Source organism: Tamandua tetradactyla, chromosome 2 (assembly GCF_023851605.1).
Source record: "Tamandua tetradactyla isolate mTamTet1 chromosome 2, mTamTet1.pri, whole genome shotgun sequence".
Classification (NCBI taxonomy): Eukaryota; Metazoa; Chordata; class Mammalia; order Pilosa; family Myrmecophagidae; genus Tamandua; species Tamandua tetradactyla.
The window spans coordinates 55,412,645-55,433,784 of NC_135328.1; the positions used below are offsets into that span (position 1 = coordinate 55,412,645).

The following is a 21,140-nucleotide window of genomic DNA, read 5'->3' on the forward strand; positions in this document are numbered from 1 at the left end:
GGGGTACAAAAGAAATCAGGAAAAAAGAAAGATGATAAAGATTGAGATGGTATAATTTAGGAATGCCTAGAGTGTATAATGATAGTGATTTAATGTACAAATTTTAAAAATGTTTTTGCATGAGGAAGAACAAAGGACTATCATTACTGCAGGGTGCTGAAAATAGATGGTAATATTTTATAATTTCAACTTACGTGTGAGACTAAAGCAAAAAATGTTTATTTGGTACAAAATTCATATTTTGACTAGTGCATTTCCTAATATAAGTTATGTAGACAGCTTAATTGAACACCATAAGTACATGGAACCTTGAGTAGGACATGAGATTTTGTTGGTTTGTCCAGAGTGATGCCCCGATAAATCGCAGAGTGATTTGAACAGTGAATAAAAAAGTACTTGCAAAGTCCCCTTTGGGGAATGGTGAGAACGGGGGAAAATTCAACTTTCCCAAGTTGAATTCTTGATATTCTCACAAGCAGTGTTGACAACCAAAGCTATAGGCTGAGCCCCCAGTCTTGGGGTTTGTTCATATGAAACTTAACCCCACAGGGGATAGGTCAAGCCTACTTAAAATTAGGCCTAAGAGTCACCCCCAAGAGAACCTCTTTTGTTGCTCAGATGTGGCTTCTCTCTCCAGCCAACACAACAAGCAAACTCATCACCCTCCCCATCTATATGGGACATGACTCCCAGGGGTGTGGACATTCCCTGCAACGTGGGACAGGAATCCTAGAATGAGCTAAGACTCAGCATCAAGGGATTGAGAAAACCTTCTCAATCAAAAGGGGGAAGAGTGAAATGAGACAAAGTGTCAATGGCTGAGAGATTTCAAACAGAGTCGGGAGGTTATCCTGGAGGTTATTCTTACACATTAAGTAGATATCACCTTGTTATTCAAGATGCTGGAGGGAACTGCCTGAAAATGTAGAGCTGTGTTCCAGTAGGCATGTTTCTTGAAGATGATTGTATAATGATACAACTTTCACAATGTGACTGTGTGATTGTGAAAACCTTGTGTCTGATGTTCCTTTTACCTACCTTGTCAACAGATGAGTAGAACATATGGAATAAAAATAGATAATGGGGGAACAAATGTTAAAATAAATTTAGTTTGAAATGCTAGTGACCAATGAAAGGGAGAGATAAGGGACATGGTATGTATAATTTCTTTCTGTTTTCATTATATTTCTTTTTCTGAATAGATGCAAATGTTCCAAGAAATGATCATGATGATGAATATACAACTATGTGATGCTATTGTGGATTACTGATTACATATGTAGAATGGAATGATCAAAATAGGAATGTTTGCGTTTGGGGTTTTTTGGTATTTAAAAAAATAAAATAAAAAAATTAATTAAAAAAATATTGTTGTATAATTTTCTTTGGTCAGAAACATTTGGACTAAGTAGTGCCACTTGTGTCAGGATTTTCTTCAGTGCCATTTAGCGTATTTTAGTCTATGCAACTAGCAATGTTTCAAGGTCTTCTATTTGTATAATGAAACAGAATACGTTACAGTTGTCACGCTTTAAACTTGTGGGGGATTCTTCTGGAACCTAGTCTAGTAAAATTAGAGGAAAGATCCTAAGGAAATTTATTTCTCCTAAGAGAAAAACCCAACATGTTCAAGTTAAACAGTTCAACCTACCATAGATAATAATGTCTATTACCTCAACTCTCCAAAGTTTGCAGTGTTGGGACTGTCATTTGTACTTTTTGTGTGGTAGTTGGGTAAAATTGGGCAGATAAATTGTTCAGTCCCACATGCCCCCTCCCCCAAAAAAGTTATTGTAAATTAAGACTTGCAGACACAAGGTGTAGAAACTGTCCTGCATGTTTTGTAAACAGGTGACGTTTTCCACTGAGCACATGCCATTCAGTTTTCTGTTCATTATACAACTATTTAAAATAGCAACACTGAGGTGGGGCAAATGATTGTTGTACATACTTTGAATTACTTTGCATGGTCTCATTTGAGATAACTGGTGTAAGAATCTTTGATTTTTTCTTTCTACATTTGGAAACACTGAATAAAAATGAAAATTAAAAAACGTATATATAAATGAGGTAGATGCATAGTAGGAAGATTAATAGAAAGGCTTTTAACTATAAAAAATATACTAGACCACTGAATTTTATCCTCAACAGGTATCAATTTCAAAGACAGCAAGGAATAACATTACGACCTTTCTATTCCAATGAATGCATTTAAAGGTGATAGTTTTTTTAAAACTATCAATATTTATAATACGTTAGAAACAAAATCTTTTGAAATTATTTAAATTTTACAATGATAAGTTCTAGACATCAATTTTAAAACATGGAGTACAAAAAACAGGGGTCTTTTCAAAACTCTTTTGAGTGTATACAAACAAGAGTTAAATGAGAAAGACTATGTATTTGAGTGCCCTCTGGTGGTAGCAAACAAAATGGGGGAAAAACCCTACCAAGCCCACTCTTCTCTTATTTAGAGAGTACTTCATTAGCTTCTGTAATCATACCCATGTCGGTAAGACCTTACATATTTAACACAGTGTGTTATCCTTGTACAAATGGAACAAAATTAAGTTTAACATTTCTAGACTAGTATGGCTGTCAATTTCTGTACAATGTCAACTCAACATGGTACAACTGGGTTACTTTCTCTAAAGTTACAACTAAAGTTTCCAAAAATTCAAATTATATATATATAATTTATATTTATATAAAAAGACCAATAGTCGTATGTTATGCATCAATAGCAGGAATAGCTTTTCCAGGTTCTGCAGTCATCTGAACAAAATTAGGATATCTAGCACACTCTGTTAAAAAAAGTAAAAAAACAGTTATAATTTTGGGGAAAAAAAGTGTAAAATAAAACCCAGGAAACAGCAAATTCTATTACTGTTATGATACCTGGTACCATTTTTTATTAGCTTCTCAATCATCATCTGGAAAGAAAAAAATTCTAGAATAACGTCATTAAAAACAGGTCTTCTGTGGGTGTCAGGGTAGTTCAGTGGTAGAATTCTCGCCTACATGTTGGAGACCCAGGTTCAATTCCTGGCCCATGCACTTTCCAAACGAACAAACAAGCAAACAAGTGAAAAACCAACCAACAAAAATTCAACAAATGGTGCTGAAATATGGGGATATGCACATGGAAAAAGAATGAAATGTGACCCCAAACATACAGCACACAAAATACAAAACAAAAAAATAGGTCTGATGTAGCATGGTCACTCTTGAGATAACCAATGACTTAAGTTAAAAAAGAAAAGTTAGAAAAAGTGAAAAGTATCACTACTAAGGAGACAACAGTGAATATGTACTAAATATAGCTGAGATATCACTGTCTTAAGTTGTACCATTTGTTCACTAAAGATGTAAACATATACATCTTCTAGAAGGGAAGAATCTATATTGACATAGGACCTCTGATTGCACTAACTGTACTGCTCTCTCTGGAGAGAGTATTAATGCTATTGTCAAAAAAGAAAAACTTAGAGCACACTCTTGTGCTGTTCCAACATTTTACATGCATTAGAACATATATGCTCTAATGTTTTACAAGCATGCATTTAGATATATTCTAATGTTACACATGCATTCATATACGCTCCTAATAATATTGTTAATTATATACAGATATAACTACAAAAATTTTAAAAGTTATCTTGAGAGTCTCTTTTGGGTATTTGGGCTTTGGGCTGAGAAAGGCTGTGTGGTTTATATGTATTAGGGTTTCAAAGAAGATGTTTTTAGAGGACATAACAACCATGAGAAAGAAGAGCATTATTTTGCAACCCAGAAATCATTTCCATTTTGATGGAAAACAAAAACAATACTTTAAACCAAAACAATTGGGACTTAAGAGTGCTCTGGTGCCCAAGAAGGTACATACATACCATTAGGGTCCTCAAATGTCCAAGGATGAAGAGGCTGTACTTGGCTCGTGTAATGGTGACATTCAATCTCTGCAAACTTGCCAGGAATCTAGGCAGTTATTTAAAAAAAACAAAAACAAAAACACTATTTTTGTGTACGGAATGACTTCACACACTGGTGTAGGTGAAACACAGACAGCGTTTTCAGATAGTTTTTCTAGAGCTCCTTCGACTTCTTTCAAAGTTACAGTGCTTTCTCATGTTTTCTACCAACATGGGCATCTGGCAAAGAAGCAACTTCATTAAAACAGTAAACCAAACTCCTAATTCTTTCCTACTCAACATCAATCTTCAGACTAATGCATCTCAATTTCCTATTTGACTTGGATGAGACACTAGAAATTTTTAAGGTATAAATATGATTTTTAAGGGTTAAAAATCATCCTAAAAAATTGATATTACATCAATTACTCTTAAATTTAAATACATTAAAGATTATTAAAATATTGTGGAGATACTTCACACCCACTAGGATGGCTATTATTAAAAAAACAGAAAAAAACAGTAAGTGTTGGAGAGAATATGGAGAAATAAAAACCCTTATTCACTGCTGGTGGGAACTTTAGAACAGGGCAGCCAATGTAGAAATCAGTTTGGTGGTTCCTCAGAAAGCTGAAAATGGAATTACCATATAACACAGCAACCCCACTTCTTGGTATATATCCCAAAGAACTGAAAACAGAGACTTAAACAGATATTGCACACCTGTGTTTATAGCAATATAATTCATAACAGCCAAAAGGTGGAAGCAACGAAAGTGTCCATCATCAGAAGAGTGGATAAATAAAATGTGGTATGTCCACAGATGGAATATTATTCAATTATAAAAAGGAATGAAGTTCTGATGCATAGTACCATATGGATGAACCTTAGAGACACCATGCTGAGTGAAATAAACCAGACACAAAAAGACAAATACTGTATGATCTTCCTTACGTGAAATACCTAGAAGCAGCAGACTTCAAAGAGACAGTTACCAGGGGCTTATTTGCATTCTCTCTTTTTTTTTTTTTTTTTTACATGGGCAGGCACCGGGAATCGAACCCGGGTCCTCTGGCATGGCAGGCGAGCATTCTTGCCTGCTGAGCCACCGTGGCCTGCCCTTATTTGCATTCTTAAAAGATCAATGATGTCTGCGTAGAAAGTGAGTGATAGCAGAAAAGATAACAGTCTAGAGGTTGTACAGTAGAATAGACAAGAGATAATGGTAGCTTGGATTAGAGTGGTAATTAGAGTCAGGTATAGATGTGGCAGACTGGACCTGGTATTGACTGAGGTGGTGAAGGAGGAAAGGTGGGTATCAGTGATGACTCCTAGGTTCCTGGTATGAGCTTGTAGATAGAGTTGTGCTTGACAGCCAGCAAGGTGGCCCCAGCAATCCTCACCTTCCAGGTATTCATACCCTTGTGTACTTCCCTTTCACACTACATCATGGCTAGCCTGTGTGACCAACAGACTACTGAAGAGGTCTACTGGCTGGCTTCCTGCTTGCTCTCTCTTGGACTGCCTGTCTGTAGGAACACAGCTACCATGCTGTGATGACACCCAGCAATCTCTGTGGAGAGATTCACGTGAGAAAGAACTGAGGCCTCCTTCCAACAGACAGAACCAAATTGCCAGACATATGAATGAGTCAACCATCTTTGAAGGGGATCTTCTATCCCATTCCAGCCTTAAGATGACTGCAGCCCTGGTCAACATTCTTACTGCAATCTCATGAGATTTTCTGAGTCAGAATCAACCAGCAAAGGTAACCCCAAATTCCTGATCCATAGAAACTGTGGGATGACAAATTGCTATTGTTTTAAGCCAAAAGAAAAAGTAAACGAAAAAAAAATCTGGAACTAGTGTCAAAATATACAATCAGCTCAGGCAAATATATCAATAGATCTAAAAAGTGTTCAGAAATTCAACTGGTATATGATTAAGGTAAAATTTCAAATTAGCCCAACAGTGTACTATTCAAAAAATGGTCCAGATATAAGTGGCCTCCTTTTGTCTTTCCAGTCCATTTCTAGGAAGGGGCAGAAATAAATTACTATTTTTTTAAAGGACAATTAAAAAAACTGACAACCTGTAAATTTCACCTTCTCATGAAAAGGAAGTAATCATATGAGAGTCTCGGGCCCTGAGACTCAGGGATTTTTCTGAGTGTTGCCCATATAACACGTCCTTAGCCTATTTAGTAAGTAAACCATCAGGAGCTAAGAATAGCAAACTTAGACAAAGCAGAAAAACAGAGAGAAAAGGAAAAACCACTGTATGATATACTATATGATACAGTATATGATACATACCATGTGAGAGTAACATGCAAAATGTACTTGATCCCATTACTTATTTCACTCTTATTAAATAAGGTATACTGTGAAATGAGATAAATTTAATAGATAAGGTACAAAGAAAAGAATCTAGTTCACAACCTAAGGGAACAAAATTACATGATATTGCACACGTCTTTATAAAAAAATTTTAACAAAAGCAAATTATGGTGTTCTCTAACAGCGATAGATAAAGGATCTAATTCTGGATTTCAAACAAAATAAAAAATTAATTACTTACCCAATCGAGCCTTGCATGGCATTTGCTCTGACACATGTAACAATAACACAGTCCTTCTGACGACCCTGGAATGCATCCACAGTATCCACTTCTGCTGGCCTATGTACAAAAAAGGAAACAAGTTTAGAAAAAATAAGATAAATATTAAATACACACGTTTATACAGTAGTACTTCTTAGAAACACTTTAAAAAGTTGATATAATTCACGTAATATTCCCCATTTTAAAGTGTAGAGTTCCTTGCTTTTTTTAAGCAGTTATATTGACATACATACATGTCTTATACAATCAATGGTTCACAGTTTCACACAGTTGTCCATTTATCGCCACAATCAATTTTAGGACATTCTCTTTACTCCAAACAAAACAAAACCCAAAAACATCCCATGCCCCTTATCCTCCACTAACACTGACACCTAGCATTGGCGTGGTACATTTGTTACTGTTGATGAGAGAGTATTAAAATATTACTGTTAACTAAAGCCCACTGCTTGCTTTAGATGTATTTTTCCCATTTACCACTCTATTACTAACTGCTTGTAATAGTGATGTACATTTGTTCTAGTTCTTGAAAGAACGTTTTTATTTTTGTACTATTAATCGCCATCATCATCCACCACAGGGTACACTGTGTTATACAGTTTCATGTATACCCTTCCTTTTAGTGACATATTCAACACTAAATTTCCCTTTTCAACTACACTCACACTCATAATTCAGTGCTGTTAACTACACTCACCTTAATATTGTGCTACCACTACCTCTATTCATTTTCAAATATTTAAATTCTACTGAAAAATTCTGCACACACTAAACATCAGCTCCCCATTCTCTATATTCTATTTCCAGGCAAGCTGTATTCTAGATTTTAACTCTATGAGATTACTTACTATAATTAGTTCATATGCATGAGATCATACAATATTTGTCCTTTAAATTCTGACTTATTTCATTCAACATAATGTCTTCAAGGTTTATTCATGTTGTTGCATGCTTCAGGACTTAATTGTCATCATACGTATATACTACATTTTGTTTATGTATTCATTGGCTGATGGACATTGGGGCTGTTTCCAACTTTTGTCAACTGTGAATAATGCCACTATGGACATCAGTGTGCAACTGTCTGTACGTGTCCCTGCTTTCAGTTCATCTGAGCATATACCTGGTAATGCGATTCCCAGGTCATATAGCAGTTTTATACCTACCTTTGTGAGAAACAGCCAAACTGCCCTCCACAGGCTGCACCATTCTACATTCCCACTAGCAGTATATAGTATTTGTATTTCTACACATTGTAACACTTGTAGTTTATTGCTTTTTGATAACGGCCTTTCTAGCAGGTGTGAAATGATATCTCATTGTGGTTTTGATTTGCATTTCTCTGACAGCTGGTGAGGGTGAGCATCTTTTCCTGTCCTTTTTAGCCAATTGTATTTCCTCTTTGGAAAACAGCCTATTCAAAGTCTTTTGCCCATATTTCAGTTGGATGTTTGCCTTTATATTGCTCAGCTGCAGAATTTCTTCATATATTCTGGATATATATTTTGGTTATGTGGTTTCAAATATTTTCTTCCAACAAGTAGGCTGCCTTTTGACAAAGTCCTTTGATGCACAAGTTTATTTTTGAGGAAGTCCATTTATCTATTTTTCCTTTTGCTGCATGTGTTTTGGGTGTCTAGTCTGAGAAACCTCTGCTTACCACAAGATCTTGAAGATACTTTCATGCATTTTCTTCGAATTTTATGGTCATGTCTCTTACAGTTAGGTCTTTGATCCATTTTGAGTTAATTTTTGTATAAGGTGTGAGATAGGGGTCCTCTCATTTTTTTGGATATGGATATCCAGGTCTTCAAGCACCACTGTTGAAGAGACAGCTGAGTGGACTTGGCTGCCTTGCTGAATCAAGTGACTATAAATGTGTGGGTCTATTTCTGAACTCTCAATTAGGTTCATTGGTCAATACTTCTATCTTTTTGTTAGTACCATACTGTTTTGACCACTATAGCTTTTTAACATGCTTTAAAGTGATATGAGTCCTTCAACTTTGTTCTTTTTCAAGATGTTTTTGGCTATTTGGGGCCTCTTACCCTTCCAGATAAATTGAATGATTAGCTCTTCCATTTCTTCAAATATGCCACTGGAATTTTGATTAGGATTGCACTGAAACTGTAAATGAATTTGGGTAGAACTGACATCTTGACTATATTTAATTTCCAAATTTAAATTATTTAAATTGAAAATAAATGGAACATGGAATTTCATTCCATTTTTTAGGTCTTCTTTGGTTTCTCTTAGCAGTGTTTTGTAGTTTTCTATTCAGAAATAAGTCCCTCACATAACTGGTTAAATTTATTCCTATGTTTCTTTTAGCTGCTGTTATAAACAGAATTTTTAAAATTTCTTCCTGAGAGCACTCATTACTAGTGTATGGAAACTCTACTGGCTTCCGCATGTTGAAGCTGTATGTCGCCAATTCTCTGAACTCAATTATTAACTCTAGTAGTTTTGTTGTGGATTTTTCAGGACTTTCTAAATATATAATCATGTCATCTACAAATAGTGAACGTTTAACTACTACTTTTCCTATTTGGATATCTTTTCTTTCTTTTTCTAGCCTAATTATTATAGCTAGGACTTCTACCACAAAGTTGAATTAAGAGTGGTGACAGTGGACATGTTCCTGATCTTAAGGGGAAAGCTTTCAGTCTTTCACAATTATGATGTTAGCTGTGGGTAGTTTAGTGGCTTTTAATATATTTCCTATATTGTGTAACCATCACCACTATCTAATTCCAGAACATTTTGCATCACCTCCCCCCCCCCCAAATCCCATACCTGTATGCATAGTCAGGTCCAATTTCCTTTCCCCCATCCTTTGGAAAACACTAATTTCTGTTTCTATGTTATTGCCTATTCTGGCAATTTCATATAAATAGAATCAAATAACATGAGGCCTCTTGTGCCTAGCTTCCTTCATTTAGCATGTTTTTAAGGTTCATTTACATTATAACATGTAATGGTAGTTCATTCCTTTTTGTGGCTGAACATTCCATTGTATGGATATACCACATTTTATTTTTGCATTCATTGGCTGATAGGCCCTGAGGTAGTTCCACATTGGGGCTATTATGAGCAATGCTGCTATGCACATTGATGCACGAGTTTTGTGTGGGTATATGTGTCCATTTCTTTTGAGTATATACCTAGGAGTGAACTGCTGCGTCACACGGTAATTCTATGTTTAAGTTTTTGAGAAATCACCAAACTGTTTTCTATAGCAGATAGAGCATTTTACAATCCCACCAGCAATGTGTAAGAGTTCTGATTTCACAACATCCTTGCTGACACTTGTTAGTTTGTTTTGTTTTTTAATAGCCATCCTAGTGGGTATGAAGTGGTATCTCATTGAGGTTTTGATTTGCATTCCCTGGTAAATGATGTTTGAACATCTTTTCATGTGCATATTGGCCATTTGTATATCTTCTTTGGAAAAATGTCCATTAGAATTCTTTGCACATTTTTAAATTGGGTTGACTTTCTACTGTTGTGAAAGTTCTTTATATAGTCTAGATAAAAGACCCTTATCAGATATGATTTGAAAATATTTTCTCACATTCTGTAGACTGTCTTTTCACTTTCTTGAACAGGTTCTTTCAAATATAAAAGCTATCTGATAACTTCAATTTATCTATTTTTTTCTTTGGTTGCTACTGCTTTTGGTATTACAGCTAAAAAACCACTACCTATTCCAAGGTCACAGAGGTTTTACGTCTATGTTTTCTTCCAAGAGTTTTATATGTTCAGCTCTTACATTTAGGTCTTAACTCATTTTTGAGTATAGTTTTTTGTATGTGATTTGAGGCAGGAATCCAAATTTATTCTTTGGCATGGGGATATGCAGCTGACCCAGCACGATCTGCTGAAAAGACTATGCTTTCCTCTTTGAATGGTTTGGCATCCTTATTGAAAATCGATTCATCAAATGATTTATCTTTAGACTCTCAGTTATATTTCATTGGTCTATGTCTATCCTCATGCCAGTACTACACTGCCTTGATTATTGTAGTTGGGTTTAAGTTTTAAAATAGGAAGTGTAAGTCTTCAAGCTCTGTCTTTCATTTGAAAGACTGTGGGGTTTTTCCCCCCAGATTATGCAATGGGAATTTATTCACTTACAGTTATAGTCCTAGAAAATGTCCAAATCAAGGCATCATCAAGACTATGCTTTCTTCAAGACTGGTTGGTGGCAATCCTTGGCTCCTTTGTTATATGGCAATGCATACGGTGGTATCTGACTTATCTCTTCTCTTCTGGGTTTCATGGCTTTCAGCCTCTTGCTGCCACAGCCCGCACACACGTGTCTTTCATTCTCCTTTCCTCTCTATTCATTCCACTTATAGAGGGCTCCAGTAAGAGGGTTAAAACCTATCCTGAATGAGTAGGTAACACCTTAACTAAAGTAGCCTCCTCATAGGTCCTACCTGCAATGGGTTAACACCTAAAGGAATGGATTAACTTTAAGAATATGTCTTTCTAGAGTCCACACAGTTTCAAACCATCACAGCAATGAATCCTTTTTTTTTTAAAAACAACAGTATACGGGTTAAAACACCTTTCATTTTCAGTCTGTGACGCTATCAAGTTTGGTATGTTAGTCCTTATGAACTGACAGTGTAATCTACAGAAAGAAAAGCATGGAATTGAGCCTACGCAGAAACCCATGAGTCGAGGGGAGAATGTCTTTAGCTGTGAGTAAGGGATTAAACTTAACAGCTATCAGGAAGAGCACTATATAATCACAGGCTCTCTGAGGGGGTTATATATTTAAACATTTTGGGAATCAGAAAGTACAATGGTATCCAGGCAGCAACACAGAACAGTGAAACAATCTGTAAAGACTATGGAGATTGGCATTATTATTTTAAAGATACAAAAATAAAATACAATAACAATGGCCATTTACTGAACCATCTACTGCATGCCAGGTAATATTCTAGGTTCTTTATTATGCCCCAAATCCTTAACGTGAGTAAGGATCATCTGTGAAGAAACTCACTCCCTGGAATGGATTGCTTTCTGAATGGAATCAGAATTGTCCTACCACAGACAAAAAGTCTGCAGGCAGGCTTGTGAGAGATTCAGAAATAATAAGCTGGCTAAAAGCATGAAAGCTAAGAGGCAGAGGTTCCAGGCCCGCTGGTTATATGCAATGGAAAGAAGGAATGTGATTTGTCATATGTCTACTGCCATATACTTACTATGCGTCAGATACTCTTCTGAATGTTTCACATATATTACTTAAATATCTACAATTCTGAACAGGAATTACAATTTCTGATTTTACTATGGGAACTGGAGTCTCAGAGAAGTTGGTAACTTGCTAAGAGGTCAGATATGTCAAAGACAGAATTCAATCCAGGACAGTTTGATTATAAAGCTTTCATTCCTCTAAGACATGCTGACTTTTCCAAAATCAGTAATTTTGCTTGCTTCCATTTAAATGCTGCTCAAGTTCATTTTGCCTTCTATCTCTATGATTATGTTCAGGAGCCTGAGGAATCAACTAACTTTCAAATCTGGAGTGTGAGTTCTGGAGGGATTCGAAAAGCTCCTGCTTCTGCTGCTGAAGTCTGGTGAGGCCACTGGGGGACCCACCTGAGGTGGAGGAGGTGCTCTTGGTTAGGGTAAAGAGCCAGCTCATCTTCCACAAGTCCCCAAGCCCAAGGCCCTAGAAGGCCCTGGCCTGCTTCTCCGAGGCTCAGCCTGGCAGTTCTTCACCGACGGAGGCGTGGGGTAGGGCTCTCCGGGACCAAGCTCTGGGGGGAGGCCACAGCTTCTCTAAGCAAGCCTGCTGGGGATCCCAGATTCCTAGGGGGCATGCTATGACTGCAAGGAACTGGAACAAGGTAACCTGCCATCCACAACACGGAATTCTACTGTCGCGGCCCAAACATCCAAAATAGTCAGGCAGTTTGACTGCCCAGGGTTCCTCCTCACCCGTGCGCCCCTCCCCTACTGCCTTAAAGATTGTTTTGGCAATTTAGGGTACTTTCCATTTTCATGCAGATATTAGGATCAGCTTCTTTAAAAAAAGACAGTTGGAATTCTGATAGAGATTGCACTGATCCATGTATGTGCTGTCTTTCCATGTTTTAGACCTTCTTTATTTCAATAATGTTTTCCAGTTTTCAGTAAATCACTCTCACCTTCTTTGGTTAAATTTATTCCTAAGTATTTTATTCTTTTTGATGTTACTGCAAATGGAATTTTCTTCATTTCTTTTTTGGACTGTTCATTAGTAGCATATAAAAATACATTGATTCGTATAGTTTGTAAATTGCTCTTATATTCCACAACTTTGCTGAAATGGTTTATCAGGGCTAATGTTTTTGTTTTTTTGTGTGTGTGTGTGTGTGGCTACTTATAACATTTTCTTCAAATAAGATCATGTCATCCACAAAAAGATAGTTTTACTGCTTCCTTTCCATTCTGGATGCCTTCACTTCATTTTTTTTGCCATACTACCCTAAACAGAGCTTCCAGTTCAAGGCTGACTAGAAGGAGAATGGATAACTTTGTCTTGTTCCTGATTTTATGGGGAAAATTTTTAGTCTTACCAATGAGTACGATGTTAGTAGCAGGATTTTCATAAATGCCCTCAATCAGGTTGAGAAATTTCCCTTCTATTCCTAGTCTGTTGAATGTTTTTATCATAGAAGGGTGCTAGGTTCTGCCTAATACTTTTTCTGTGTTTACCAAGATGATCATGTGGTTTCCTGCTTTCATTCTACTGATATGATGTATTATATCAATTGGCTTTCATATACTGATCCAACCTTGCATTACCGGGATAAACCCCAGTTGGTCATGGTATATAATCCTTCTTTACATGGTGCTAGATTTAGTTTGCTGCATTCTGTTGAAGATTTTTACATATATATTTTGTAAGGGATATTGGTGTGAAGTTTTTCTTATGATGCCTTTATCTGGCTTTGGTATTGGAGTAATTCTGGCCTCATAGGAATGAGTTAGGAAGTGCTCCTTCCTCTTTCTATTTCTGAAACAATTTGAGAATGGGTGGTATTCTTCTTTAAATGTTTGGTAGAAGTATCACTGAAGCATCTGGTTGTGGGCTTTTTTTTTGATGAAAGTTTTTTGATTACTAACTCAACTCTCTAATTGGTTAGGTCTATTCAATTTTCTATTTGTTCTTGAGTCCGTTTTGGTAATCTGTCTTTAGGTTAAGAAATTTTTAGCTGAGGGAGTTCCAATATTTAATCTTTAATTTACTGTTGAGGAAAGAGAAAAAAAACATGATCTTCACCTCCCACCACTGCTGACTGTGCAACCCCTCACCTCCAGGTTCTCCTTTGCTGGGGGGATGGTGGGAGGTAGGGGGTAGGGGGAATCCTTCCTGTTAGCATAAAACATGTTGCAATATTTTCTGTCATAAAAAAACAATCCAGAATCTTCTGGGAAAATAGTGGAATAGGGTGGATGGAAGTAACCCTTGCTCCATGGGACAAGATAGGGGATGGGGAAAGAATGACCAGGACTACAGTCCTGAAGAGTAAGTGATTGAGAAGCTTCTTCAGAGTGTTTTAGGGGGGAGAGATGGGGAGAGAAGGGTGGGTCACTGACAGGGACCCCCACCGGGGTAGGATGGTGGCATGCAGGGAGGTGCAGACTGGAGGAAGCTAACCTCCCTCTGCTTTAACCTGCTCCAACTGTTGGCTAGGAAAACCTCCCTGAGCAGATCCACAGTTGGCAATGCCCATGGGGACCCTGGAGGCAGGCCGGATGTCTGCCACGAAGAGCAGCGCCCACGGGTGCTGGAAGTGGTCACCCAGCTGGGTGTCACAAACAGCTGTCTCATTGGGCACACTGCTGTAGGTTTGTTGCTTTCCCCTAGCCATTCCACCAGAGCACCACTCCCCCACCTCCCGCCCGTTCACACAATCTCTCCAGCCGATTCTTGCAGGAGACAGAAGAGAGAGGGGCGCTACCTTGGGAGTGTCACCTGCTAGAGGAACACAGTAAATGTAGGCAGCCTGACTTCCTATCTCCTTAGGTTTTTGTATTTGCCTTTTTTCCCTCCTTTCCCCCTCAATATATATTTTATATATATATATTCTTTATTACTAGTAGTATTTTTAATTTATATATATTGTTATGATGCATTTGCATTTTTATTGATTTTTCCTTTTTTCTTATATTTTTATCCTATTTTATTTTATTAATTACTTTAAATTTAAAATATTCTTTAATTTTTATTTTTGTTTTCCCTTCTGTAGGAACCAGTATGAGTTCATTCCCAATATATCTTGGGGTTTCTCCTTCTGACTTTGAGGCCTACTACTGGTGAAGCGTATTTTTTGTTGTTGTTGATTTTTAATTCATATTTTTATTATATAATTTATTTAAAAAAAAATCGGGGGAGGGTGCATGGTTCAGGAATCAAGCCCGGGTCTCCCACATGGTGGGTGGGTATTCTGCCACTGAGGTAACTCATGTACGCCAGTCTAGTTTTTAACAGACTCGCAACTAAAATTTTAGCCCCTACATGAGATCCAGACCTTGATTTGGTGGGAAATTACTGACAAACCAAGGGCAAAAGAAAACCCTCAATGCAAAACCAAGTAAATACAAAAACTTTAAACAAGTGATGGAAACCAGCTTGCAAAATAACCTTATTATAATAATCAAATGTCCCCAAAACAACAGAAAATCATAAAGCATGTGAAGATCCAAGCAGAAATGGCACAGCCAAATGACCAAATTAAAACATCAGAGGGGACACAGAATATGGAACTACTCAAGGATATTTATAAAGAAATAAAGGCTATCAGGAAGACACTAGAAGAACATAAAGAATAATGAGAAAGATTAAACAGAAAAATGGCAGCCCTCACAGAATGATAGAGTAGATGAAATTAGAAAAATACTACAGACACACAATAATAGATTTGAAGGAGCAGAAGGAAGAATAAGTTAGCCAGAAGACAGAACTATTGAATTAGAGCTCACAAAAGAACAAATGGCCAGAAACATGGATAAAATGGAAATGATGGACAAGAATCACACAAATATTAGAATCACTGGAGTCCCAGAGTAAGAGAAGAGCAAAGGATCAGGAAAGTTAGTTTAAGATATAATTGGGGAGGGTTGGCCATGGTGGCTCAGCGGGCAGAGTTTTTGCCTGCCACGCTGGAGACTTGGGTTTGATTCCCAGTGCCTTGTCCATGCTAAAAAAAAAAGATATAATGGGGAAAACTTCTCAACTCTTAAAGACCTAAGTACACAAATTAAAGAGGCCAGATGAACTCCAAATAGAGTAAGTCCAAATAGGCCTACTCCAAGATACATACTAATCAAACTACCAAATGTTGAAGAGAAACAGAAAGTCCTGAAAGCATCACAAGAAAAGCAATCCACTATATACAAGGGAAAACTCATAAGAAGGAGTTCGGACTAATCAACAGGCACAATAGCCACAAGAAGGCAGTGGTAAGATATATTTAAGAACCTGAATGAGAAAGGCTTCCAGCCAAGAATTCTTTATCTAGGTAAGTTGTCCTGCAAAATTGAAGGAGAGATCAAAATCTTCAAAGTCAAACAAAGACTAAGAGAATTAGTCAACAAGAGAACAGCCCTACAAGAAATACTAAAAGGAATCCTGCCAGCTAAAAAAAAAAAGACGAGAGGGAGATCTGGAGGAGAGCAGACACTGAAGAGTACCAGTAATGGTAATTTAAAGAATAGAAAGAGAAAGGGAAAAAAAATATATAGATCTGACAAATAAAAACTAAGAGATAAGATGGTAGATTCAAGAACTGCTTTTACAGTAATAACTTTAAACATTAACAGACTAAACTCGCCAATTAAAAGATACAGCTTGGCAGAATGGATCAAAAAATATATACATCTATATACTGTTTGCACGAGGTGCATCTTAGACTCAAGGACAATTAGATTAAAGGAGAAAGATGTTCTATGCAAACTGTAACCAAAAGAAAGCAGGAGTAGCTACACTAATATCAGATAAAATAGACTTTAAATGTAAAGACATCATAAGAGACAAGGAAGGTCACTATATATTAATAAAAGGGACAATCCACCACGAGAAAATAACAATCACATATATATATATGTTTATGCTCCTAATCCAGGAGCTCCAAAGCACACACTGAAGGGAGTTATAGAAGCTTCAACAATAATAGTGGGAGACTTCAATACACACAACAGACAGAGGATCAATAAGTAAATAGAGAACTTAATAATTTGATAAATGAATTAGACCTAACAGACATTTATAGATCACTATGCCCCTAACACCAGGATACATATTCTTCTTCAGTGCACATCCAGCATTCTCACATGCTGAGACACAAACTGAGTTTTTATGAATTTAGTAAGATTGAAATGATCCAAAGCACCTTTCTCAGACTACAACTGAATGACGCCGGAAATCAATAATTGCCAGAGAACCAGAACTTTAAAAAATATTTGGAGATAAAACAACACACTCTTAAGTAATCAGTGGTTCAAAGAAGAAATTGCTAGAAAAACTGAAAAATATCTGGAGACAAATTATAATGAGAATACAATATATCAGAACTTATGGAATGTGGCAAAGGCAGTGCTGAGAGGGAAACTACCCTAAATGCGATATTAAAACAAGAATGAGGGTGGGCCACCGTGGCTCAGTGGCAGAGTTTTCGCCTGCCATGCCAAAGAACTGGGTTCAATTCTTGGTGCCTGCCCATGTATAAAACAACAACAACAAAAAACAAGAATGAGAAGATATCGATAACCTAACTGCTCACCTGGAGAATTTAGAGAAAGAATGGAAAACTAATACCAAAGCAAATAAAAGAGAAATAAAGATTAAAGCAGAAATAAACAAAATGGAGAACAATAAAATAGAAAGAATCAACAAAATTTTTTTTTTATTAGAAAAATCAATAAAATTGATGGACCCTTAGATTAGACTAACAAAGAAAAAAAAGAGAGAGATGCAAATAAACAAAACCAGAAATGACAGATGGGTCATAATCACAGATCCTGAAGAAATATCTTAAATCCTGAGAATATTATGAACTATATAATGTTCAATAAACTAGACAATTTAGATGAAATGGACACATTTCTAGAAACACATGAACTTCCTCTACTGACTTGAGAATAGAAGATCTCAACAAACCAATCACAGCATACAGAAATCAGCTTACTGTTCTCCGTGTGCTGTACCAGCACTTTCCAAGGTCTAAGAACATCCTTAGAGTTAAGTTTCCCCTTCTTTTTTCTATTGTCTCTCATTTTTTTAATTCAACAGAAAAACTGGAAAATTGGAAAAATGTCTCACCCTTTTCTCTCAAACTCTTTGTCCAAATCCCTCTGAATCATCGTCTTCTGAGCCTTGTAATGGGTTATTATGCCAATGTTCCGGAAAGTAACATCTCTTCTTTTGTCTTTAATAAGCTTAATTATTTCTATCACCAGCTTTATTTCCTGAATATTAACATATGAGCTAAACAAGTGGGGGAAAAAAGAATAAAAATGAATGGAAGTCTTAAGGTTAACTTAGGTTCCACTTATTCGTTTTCAATTACAGTAAAGGGCAGGTGTGCAGGTTTCACCATTCTGCCAATGGCACACTTAAAGAGGCTATTAAAATGACCATGAATATCATATATGTGGATATGTTTATAGAAATAAGGCCCAGTGAAACATGATGTTATACTCTAGAGCATAGAGTATGGAGTCAACTGAGATTTAGGCAACAATTTCTTCATCTGTTAAAATGGGGATAATATAAAATAGTAACAACAGTATTTATGGTAATGAAGGTGTTAATAAATGAAAGCAAACATTAATTAATATGTTCTAAACACTGAGAAAAGTTCTTTAGATATATTATATTCCTTAATTTCCCAGCACTGCCTGAGACCAGGCAAGAGCCAACATTACTGGTTAGGTAGCTCAGGCATTAAACAACCAAGGTAGTGCCATCACAGACTAAAAGTGAATGATAGGAACCATGGTGTTGAACAACTTAAGACCTGGTACTATGCCCATGGTCTCACTGTTCTCGTCTCTGGCCTCATACCCTGCACTCTCAACCTCAGGAGAGCAAATGCTATGCCCACATTACATGTGTTCCCTCATTTCATACCAAATCCAGTATGAACATACAAGAGGGTACGCACACTGCACTTACACTTTTATTCCTGAAGCTACCTTAGGAATGTGTCTCGCTTTAATAGTCTTAAAACCACTGTCCTAATTTCAAGATATACTATGTTGATAACTAGTCAGCTAGCTAACTTTCATTCCTGAAGTCTTTATTTGTCTTGGTTACCTCTTAGGTTAAGCTTCTCTCATCAACATTTCTCTTGTGACCTTCCATCCCCATTATCCTCTGGGGCTCAAATCTCAATTCTCTGCTCCACTCCAACTGGCCCATCTAAAATCTTTCCATTGTTCCCTCTGGCATTGCAATCCCATGGTCAACTCCTCTGCATTTTTAATTTCTTCACCATACGCCCCCTCCCCTTGACTCTATAACCTACCCAATACCTGAATCCCACCTAAGGATACTACCTGCTCTGCAGCCCTCTCATTATACATAAGCAGAGTCTGTGTTTCCTCATACTTCATGAAACAGAGGTGGGGGGTTATATCTGTACTAACAATATTGCCTCTATACTGTTATTCCTCTATATTCTTACAAGAACCCTTGTCCTTCTGATGAAGTCTTTGCCATCTAGCAAAACTACCACTCCTGTTTGCCATCATTCCCGGAGCACTTGAACACTTTGCCTCATTCACAACTCAAAATCATTAAACTTTTGTCCTCCCTTTGTCTCTGTATCATTAGTCTCATTCATACTTCATCTAACTAAATCTAAGGTGCTAAATCTAAGCACCTTACTCAGCTGGTAACTAGCTAGGTAATTATTTGTTTAACGTCTGTCTCCATTAGACTACAATATCCTTTCAATAGGATATTGTGTCTGGTTTGCTCACTGCTATGATCTTACCATATATCTACTCAAGTGCTTATCACATTTTAAGTAATATTATTTCCATTATATAAATAAGAACAATTAAGAGGCTGAAATATACAGAGAAAGATATGAGTAATGTGAGAAGTTACCAACCCAATTATATGAAATGACTACGTTCCAAACATTGAGAAAAGTGCTTTAACTGTAGTCTTTGACAAAAAGATGCTAATGGAAAATGTTTTTAATATAAATCAGAACAAAAATAATGTAATAATTCTGGGACCATTTCTGGAGGGTTGAATAAAGGGTACATACTCATTATCCCGTCTTTCTGAACCATCTCCGACATCAAATACAAGGTAAGGTTGAAATGGCCAGTCTGATGAACATCGATTGGTTTCAGTCAATCTGTAAAAAAAAAAAAAAGCAGCCGTTCATTCAGAATATAAATTGAGTTATAAGATATTTTATTAGTGGCTTTATTTTTATTCTTGTATTAGGGAGAGTGAGCTATGTAAATAAAAATTACAATTATGACTGGAAAGCTACTCACGATATACTAAGTAAAATAAGCAAACCACAGGGCATCATGTAAAGTATGCTATGAGTATTTTCCAAAAATATGAAAAGCAAAGATACATATATTTAAAAAAAGGACTGGAAGGAGAGATATCAAAATGTTACCAATAATTAATTTTAAGTTGCATATTGTTGGTTACTTTTTCCTTCTTTTAGGGTTAGCTGCATTTGTTGCAATAAACACATTTAGCTTTTGTAATTAGAAAACTTTATTAATTTAAAAACCTCAATATATGCTTTTAATGACAAGACTCAAACACAGTAAAATGACTATTCTTCCTAAGCAGCCAAACCTACAAAAAAATGAACTAAGAAGAAATAAATGGAATTCACCTGTTTGTTTTCAAGTTTCTGTTATAAACATAATTAGAAGGGAAGAGACATATATCCGGATGCATCCTGTATTGGATAGTAAGCTGTAAAACAGGTAGTCTGCCAATTACATTGTGCTCCACATTTTCTTCCAGTAGTTTGCAGAAGCGAGCCATGAGCGATTGGTCATAGCCATACTCTTGTGCTTTCTAAGTGAAAATAAAGCAACAACTTACAAGAAATTCATTTATACTTTTCCCAATACGATAAAAACTATTGCATTTTAATATATACATGGCAAAGTTCAGATGGCTTAAGATTACCAAAAACAAAAGATTTTCTGACCCCAATCCTCCAAACAACCTGACTATAAGTCCAAGTGCTTTATTTAGAGCACTCATATAATACTGTGTATGAAAACAAAGTTATCTTAAATGACCACAACTATTGCCAAGAGATCACCTGCAAGAATTTATAATAAAGGAAACAAAAAAATTTAACACAAATTTTAAGTTACTTCCGAGGTAATCTTACATTTAGAAATGCTGAGTCTAATCGTAAGTGAACCTTTTAAAGACCAATTTATTCATTGACTCACTATCTAATAAATAATGAGCACCAATATTGTAGGATGTTGAGACTGCTAAAGTAAGATCAAACCATACAGAACTTATAGCCTAGTGAAAGAGACAGAGAATCAATTTATTAAAAATTGATTTAACACACCCAACCATGGGTTTCAACC

General features: G+C 36.4%; 1 protein-coding gene across 1 annotated transcript in view; it reads right to left on the reverse strand.

Annotated features, from left to right (window-relative positions):
• The window catches only part of SETX (senataxin), a 124,795-nt gene that overhangs the window by 17,074 nt on the left and 86,581 nt on the right, over positions 1-21,140 (reverse strand). The window contains 5 exon segments of the mRNA XM_077147312.1: positions 3,891-3,978; positions 6,492-6,590; positions 17,860-18,024; positions 19,820-19,912; positions 20,417-20,604. Of these exon segments, the coding sequence (XP_077003427.1) occupies positions 3,891-3,978; positions 6,492-6,590; positions 17,860-18,024; positions 19,820-19,912; positions 20,417-20,604 (633 nt within the window).